Source organism: Salvia splendens, chromosome 19 (genome assembly GCF_004379255.2).
Source record: "Salvia splendens isolate huo1 chromosome 19, SspV2, whole genome shotgun sequence".
Lineage (NCBI taxonomy): Eukaryota > Viridiplantae > Streptophyta > Magnoliopsida > Lamiales > Lamiaceae > Salvia > Salvia splendens.
In genome coordinates, this window is record NC_056050.1 from 26,857,887 (window position 1) to 26,865,568 (window position 7,682).

Consider the following 7,682-nt stretch of genomic DNA (forward strand, 5'->3'; position numbering starts at 1 on the left):
TTGGGCTTTTCTTGGTTTTTAAATATAGATTATAAAGAAAAATTAGATCTCAAATCAAACCTTTAGTGATCATATAAAATGATTAGCTTTAATATTAAAAATTTAATCTAACTTTGAACTTATAGTAATTAGTATCTGACTTGAGATTTCATATAAAAATATTAGGAGTATATAATTATTATTTCTCCAACCAATGTAGCTTTTTACTAGTAGTATTTGAATTTGCCATCTTATAATTAGTCTCCATCAAATAAATAGTTACTTATTTGCAATGTATCCTTGTTTAATTTGTATTCACAAAGTGATTTAATTTATATCTTTGTCACATAATAATAACTTCATTAATATATCTTATATACAAAATAAGAAAAAATAGTATTAAATCACACTTAACATTATAAAATGTGAAATACTAATCGAGTTTAATCTTTCATTCGGTAAAGAATAATCTTGTAGTATCTTACATATTTTCTCCATCGTATATAAATTTTCAACTCATTTAAAGGGACGTGACATAATTTAAATGTAATGAATAAGACAAATAAATAAATTTATTAGTAAAAAACAAATGAATTTTTAAATAGAGAAATTAATTTAATACGATAATAATAATAAATAAATAGAGCAAATTAAACTTTAATTTCCCGGGAACAAAAGAAGCGTGTATATATATAGAGTTCCACAAATTACGCTACTCATCAATCGAAGCATCAAAATATCGCAATGCAATCTCCATAGCCAAAACTCTCCTTCAATCCCATCGCAAAATTCCCCAATTCGATCGCATTCGCATCAGATTCGCCATGGATTTCTGGCTGAGAGCTCGCGCATTCGCGGAGGAGGCGGCGAGGAAATCGCAGCAGCTAACGCAGGGGCTCGGCTCCACCAACTTCTCCGGCGTCGTCTCGGAGGCGTCGAGGCGATCCAAGGAGCTGGCGGCGGAGGCGTCGAAGCTGTCGCAGGAGTTCGCCGCGGACGCTATGAAGCGCGCCGACGAGATCAAGGCTCACATTCCTCCTCCCGCCGTGGTTCTCAACAATCTCGTCGATTCCGCTCAGAAGGCGGCCTACAGCCCCGCCGATCTGGAGATTTTCGGTGTCACAGATGAGCTGAGGGAGTTTGTCAGAGGCATTACGACGAATGCTTTCCGTGATTTCCCCCTTGAAGGTGTGTTGTTCTCTGATTCACTTACTGATTGTTGATTTGAGTTTTACGCATTCTATGTTGCGTGATCGAATTATGGTTTACTGTTTTCGAGATTTGATGCAGTCTGAATCGCATAATTCGCATTATACTGCATTTGTTATCCTTTGTTGAGATGCGTTCTGGACAATGCTAAAACAATAGCTGTTACAAAATGCAATTGCTATACAAGATAAGAATATGCGTGAATATAGCGAAACGATGAGAAATGGGGAGAGAAGGGAGGATGGTGGGCACAGCACAGATATATACTATCAACTTGTCATCAACTCATCATAAGATTAGTCACCAGATAAATGGTCCAATGCCGACTGGAAACGTATAATCTGATCCTATAGCAGATAACTACTAAAGTACTAAAATTTATTTTCAGCAGGATACAGGAGAAAACAGTGGAACTTAACAGAAGTCCAACAAAAGGTTGATTTAATGAAATGAAAACTCTGCTTTTAACTTTTACCCTTTCGAAAACATGAGAATATGATCCTCCGGTGTGAAGAAGTTTACTGGTGGCCCCGTAGATGGGCATCAGATCCTTAGAAAAGCAATAGTTATGCCCTTGTGACTCTGTATTCTTTTAGATTTCTATTTATGTACTCAATATATGATTGGCCTAAATGAAGATACTATTCCTTACTTAACATTTAGTTATTCCCCTCCATTCTTTGAGTGAAACTATCTTAAGAACTTTCTAAACCCTTTTAGTTAAAAGAAGATAGGGGCACTTTAATGACTCTTTGAGTTGCTGGGACTAGATTTGTTTCAGTTAGAATAAATGTTTCTGGAATAATATGCATGCTTTGTAGTTTTAGAACTCTTAATCTCTTTAAGATGCCAACAATAATTCTTCAGTACCCACGCATCTCAGCATCTAATGCAAATATTTACATCTGGTATCATTCTTATGGCAGATGAGTCAAAAGTATCTCATATTCATACCGTCTCAAATGTTCGGCAAGATCTCACAGAGTGGCAAGAAAGGCATGCCAATCTTGTTCTTTTGACAGTGAAGGTTAGAGCCTTCATGTATATAATCTACACTTGCTTTGGAGAGAGAGGATAGGAGGAATCAATCTTCTGGATAACTACATGTTTTATCTGCCTGGAAGTAGAAAGCTCCTCTTAGGATATATGATACGATCTTTATTTCAACTCTCGTTTGAAATCCTCTGACATTTCAAACCTAGACTTTGAGTTCATGTTAGGGGGGCTAATCACATATCCTTAAAGCAATATCTTCATAAGTGCACAATATGGATGCTACTAATGATATACTGTATATCTTTGACTCTGTACCTGATAACAAGGTAGGTTGGTGGTGGAACTATTAAGGGGGTCTAAATGACTCTTTGTTCTATATTGTTTGTCTCACATCATGTAGTCCTGCCCAACCTTATTAGTTTGCCGTTGTTTAATACTACAATTGAAAATGAAAATTAAAATCATGCTCGAATCACATATGCATAACTATTTGTATTTGCTTTCAGGAAATCTCAAAGCTAAGGTATCAACTATGTCCACGTGTGATGAAGGAATGGAAGTTTTGGAAGATCTATTTCATTCTTGTAAACAGTCATGTGGCAGCGTAAGTAAAAGAAAATTTTACATTAGTGACTGTATTTGTAATGAGTTGGCAATTTTGAAACCAAATGCAAAGATGCAAAACCGATACTAAGTAATTTATTCTTTTGTATCACTTTAACTCTTTACCTCATTTGATCATTGATTTGATTTAATTTACCTATTTATATGTGGCCCCTAGTAATGTATCTTTTTTGTACTGCTAAGCTGAGCTTTTCTAAAGCTTTTTCTTGCTGCTTTAGATTAGCATAACTTTTTATGTGTCAAATAGGTCTTGTAGATCTTATATTTGTAATTTTATCAAAAGAATATTTTATAAATCTATGTGGATTTATATAAATCTAACACCAAAATCTATAAATCGTATGTTTTGGAACATATTTGACAAACAATGTACATATGATTTTATTACTTTGGTGTGATTATGTTTAGGTTCCAGATATTATGAGGTTGTGTTGAGATCACTATGAACTCGTATCCACGTCTCTTCTGTTTCTGTGGCTTGAATATATGTGTATATGCTCTTAATATAACATGTCTATTTTTGTTAGATATGAGAAACACTATATGGAAGTTGTAAAGCTCAAGGCAGCTGAAAATGTTACAGATGCTGAGGTCGAGGGGACTTCATCAAGTGTAAGATCTGAAAGAGCAGATGAGATGTCAAAACCCAAAAGCAGTGCTCAGAAGTCAGCATCCATCGACAAGGATCTGGATGTATTTCTTCTTGGAGACCTTGATGACAATGATGATGATGGTCCAGGTACGATATGCTTAGCCTAGTAAGCTTTAACTCTTAGTTAGGGAATCCACTATAAGGCGGACACTTCCAATAGCCCCGCAGCCTTTTTTGTCCACAGCCCCAATTTATTTGTCCGCGCCCACAAAAAAAAGTGTCCGCAGCTATAATCGACACTTTTTTAGCCACTTTTCATTTTATTTCATTTATTTTAATTCAATTATAATTAAAATTATCGGACTATACGTAATTAGAAAAAAAATGGCTATAGTTAAATAAATTAAAATTAAACACTAAATTTTCATCGTATTAAAGTAATGGAAAAATTATACAACGAAAATTTAATCAATAGAAAACCACAATGTTCTTCACGCTGCGCCACCTCCCCTACGTGCCCACACTTCTTCAATCAAATCGGCCTGGGGTGTGGTATGTGCTGTGCTCTTGCGCATATCAGTGAAACGTTGGAGCAAATGTTCATTACTGCGTGGTACACCCATCTGTATCGGCACGGAGGCAACACCGTGACTTGTACTGCGCCATCTTCCGGTGTCCAGCGCTCTGCAGCAAATCATTCATCTTCTATTATCATATTGTGCAATATGATACATGTTAACATAATATTCGCGACATCATCTTCGTGCCAAACTCGTGCCGGGCACCGTATAATGGCCCATCGGGCTTGGAGCACACTAAAAGCTCGCTCAACATCCTTCCTAGCAGCCTCTGGTTTTCGCGCAAAATATTGTTTCTGCGGTCCAACCGATTGGCGAATTGTCTTGACGAATACGGGCCACCGATGATTTATCACATCTGTCAAATAGTATCCCCTACGGTACTGCGTTCCGTTGGACTGGTGTGAAAATAATGAAGGGAATAGGGTGTATTTATAGGTAAATTAAATTGAATTTATAAAAAAAATTAAAAAAAAATTCGTCCGCCCCAATCCGCCGCGCTATAGGCCGGCGCGCCTATCGGCGCGTCCTCACACTCTTCTCGCCGGAGGGCCTTCAGCCCCAAAAATTGCGTCCGCCCCGAGGCGGACGCTACCCACACTATAGTTAGGCGGGGCGACAGCGGCATGGGGGCGGCCGGCGCACCGCCCCTATAGTGGATGCCCCTATGCAACCCTTGTTCAAGCAGATTTTATATTACATTTCTCCACTTTTTGATACTATTTATAGTATTTCATTTTTTAATCAATTTTATTCATAAGATATGGTATAATTTTTGTCCTTTGTTAAGCTTCTCAAATCTTGATCTCCAGCTACCATATTGTTAAATTTATCATGATGATTTGCAAATAGCAAATCAATTTGGTTATATGCACATAACTGAAGGTCATAGCTCTTTTCTTTGGTAAACACTTCAACGTGAACACATTATAGCTCTGCTTTTTATTGTACATTATTCATGTCTTCACTATCCTGTTTTTCCTAAGTTAGAACTTAATTAGCGATGACAATTTGTTTTAGTTGTTTCCATAGCATGTTCATTGTGTTTTTAATTTCGCAGATGATGGGCATGATGACTCAGATGATGATGGCTTTGAAAAACTATAACTAGGTAAGTGCAGTAGTTGTTTGTCATTCCTTTTACCTCTATTATTATTGTGTTGCCATGAGATATTTTTCATGAGAAAGTTGATTTTCAAATGGATTTGAGTATAGTTGCTCTATCATCACAGAATACAAAAGGGATCATAAATTAACTGACTAAAGCCTCAGAGATGAATATATTGTCAAATAAGTGAAAATTAGCTGTAGGCTGTTATCATCCTATCCTTAGACCATCAATCAAGCTAGCACATTTACTTGTTATAGTAATTTTTAAATTTCTACAAGCATTATCCTTGCCTAGCTTTGCCCAAGTGTTAGGCATTATAATGGTCACTGTTTGTGACATTATTTTTGGCATTAACAATCAAATTCAACAACAAAGTTGGTCATTAGATAATGCATAATTGCATATAATTTTGCTTGCCTCTCATCTTTTGAGCTTAATTTGATACCAACTCAGTTATTTTTATTGTATGCTTTTAGGAGGATGATAAAGAATCTCACGGACATAATAATATCGGTGCTTCTTTGAGATGAGTATCGAAAATATTCTAAGGTAAGGGCAGAAATCACGATGCTACACATAATTCAACTGTTCCAAAATTTATCAAACTAGTAAATCCCATCTCCTCTTTCGATCTCAACATCTCTACTTAATAATATTGGGATTATTAAGGATTGTTGGGAGGGGAGCTTGGGATTTGATAGTCGATGTAATCTGTAATTCATGCACATCCTTGACCTATTATACGAGAGTTATAGGTCGAATTGTCCGCGTTTTTTGGCTGGTTCGTAGCACCTACATTTATCATCACCAAATTTACTAGGAATAATAATAATCTTATTTCCATCACATTTTAAAAAAAAATTAGTTATGAAATTAACATCTAACGCATTTATGATGGCCTGAAATAAACATGTGGGACTGCAGTATACATTGCTATAATCATAGTCTCATTCTTGTTCAGATTCTAGGCTCTCTTGGTAAAATTCACTACTTATGTAGTTTTAGTATTTAAATAAAGGGCCTTTGGAATGTGCAACTTTCCAGTACTAAAAATGTTTCTCCATATTAGCTGATGCATGTGATATTCATAAATGAATAGTTTCTCAATTTATGTTACTTTGAATTCTATCCTAGAATGCTACTCCATATCCAGCTAGGTGTTGTTGTCCATACCACCGTCGTAGAACCATATACGATCCGATATCTGCAGTACGACTCTTTGTAATTACATCGGCTCATGTATAAGCAACAATCTGTTTCAGGTTTAAACTGATCTGATCTTCTGTAACATGGCCTGTTAATTCTATTAGATTCGCTCGAGTTCTTCGCGTCGCCTTGTCGTGTGTTTGCGTAACTATTCTTTGAAATGTAGGCCGCGATACCAGATGAAATCTACAGGTTGAAGGAAAATGATGAATATGTATGCAGAAGGCGATATGAACAAAACATTGAGGTGAAAGATTGCTTTGAAATGATTTAATGTTGACATACCTTGTACGAGTAACGGTTTATTGTTAATCTCTCTGTTATCGATAGTAGAAAGTAATTGTGTTATATATTGGCAAAACAATAAATAATTGACGGGAAGAAATACGATATGGTGGGCCGGAGGGAATATTATTTTTCTAAAAATCATGATCGCCGGCGATGATAGGCGACTCTTCTTCCCTCGCCGGCCGATGCATTATTAATAAAAATAAGACATTTTATATCAGGACAAAGGGAAACTGGAAACACTGAATAAAATGCATGTTTGTAAATGCAACTATAGTTAAAATTGACAAATCATAGTTTTTTATATATATTAGACCAAAACTATAGTATTTTATTATTACAAATGTCTACTTCAATATAATCCTGCACGACTGGGATACATAGATAAGTTGGGGTGTCACAATACAACTTTATTGCAATAATATCATTTACTAACTATACAAATTTCTCGACTAGACGTAAGTAGAATAATTTTCACTTCGAGCATTCTAGCTCGAGGATTTTTTTTTCTTTCTAATTTATAAAAATAAAACATCAATTTACGAGGCTCAGTATCCTAACTCTTGAATTCAATAACAAATATAAAATAAAATATATTCACTTTATAAATCTGAAAATATGTCATCTCTATTATATTTCCTCGTGAAGAGCTAAACTAAATGTCCAAATCCAAAATAGACACGATACTAATAAAGAATGAGACATGTGCATTTTGTTCTTTTCAGATTTGGGCTAAGCATCATTATTCATGGTGGGCCCGTGTGTATTTATGGATGTAGTTCCTAATTTCTATCATTTTTATTCAAAAAATAGAATCATTTATTCCAGTTTAAGTTTCTCAAAATAAAATCCATACTGATTTATTATGGTCCAACCGACACTCCCACAATTTCTCATCTCATCGTCTCTCCAGTTATCATCTCTGTACGAATAAAATTTAAGTTCAGCTCGATGCCTTTAAGAATATACGAAATACATGCCAATGAAAAAGAACATCATCATGGAGAAGAAAGAGACGGAAGCTATTTCTATGCTTCAATTTTGATTCCTTTCTTTGATACTATATTTCCGTCTGGCAACAAGTGTAATGTTTTCTTAT

General features: G+C 35.5%; 1 protein-coding gene across 5 annotated transcripts; it reads left to right on the top strand.

The window, feature by feature from the left end:
• Window positions 1-661: 661 nt before the first annotated feature.
• LOC121778747 lies at window positions 662-6,643 on the top strand. Of its 5 annotated transcripts, none has more exons than XR_006045720.1 (7): window positions 662-1,167; window positions 2,115-2,215; window positions 2,691-2,788; window positions 3,336-3,547; window positions 5,039-5,089; window positions 5,566-5,638; window positions 6,224-6,643. XR_006045720.1 is itself a non-coding variant. In XM_042176151.1 (6 exons), exons 1-5 carry the CDS (start codon window positions 804-806, stop codon window positions 5,083-5,085), a joined length of 822 nt encoding a protein of 273 aa, XP_042032085.1. In that variant the 5' UTR covers window positions 663-803; the 3' UTR covers window positions 5,086-5,089; window positions 5,566-6,643. The 5 variants fall into 5 exon arrangements, 1 of the variants encoding a protein (XP_042032085.1); XR_006045718.1 differs by having other exon boundaries at window positions 663-1,167; window positions 5,566-6,351; window positions 6,462-6,643; XR_006045721.1 differs by having other exon boundaries at window positions 663-1,167; window positions 6,352-6,643.
• The last annotated feature ends 1,039 nt before the right edge of the window (window positions 6,644-7,682 follow it).

Coding starts and splice junctions, on each gene's coding strand:
- LOC121778747 (XM_042176151.1), top strand. CDS start 804: ATGGATTTCTGGCTGAGAGCTCGCGCATTCGCGGAGGAGGCGGCGAGG. Junction 1,168..2,114: donor CCGTGATTTCCCCCTTGAAG/GTGTGTTGTTCT, acceptor TTCTTATGGCAG/ATGAGTCAAAAGTATCTCAT. Junction 3,548..5,038: donor CAATGATGATGATGGTCCAG/GTACGATATGCT, acceptor TTAATTTCGCAG/ATGATGGGCATGATGACTCA.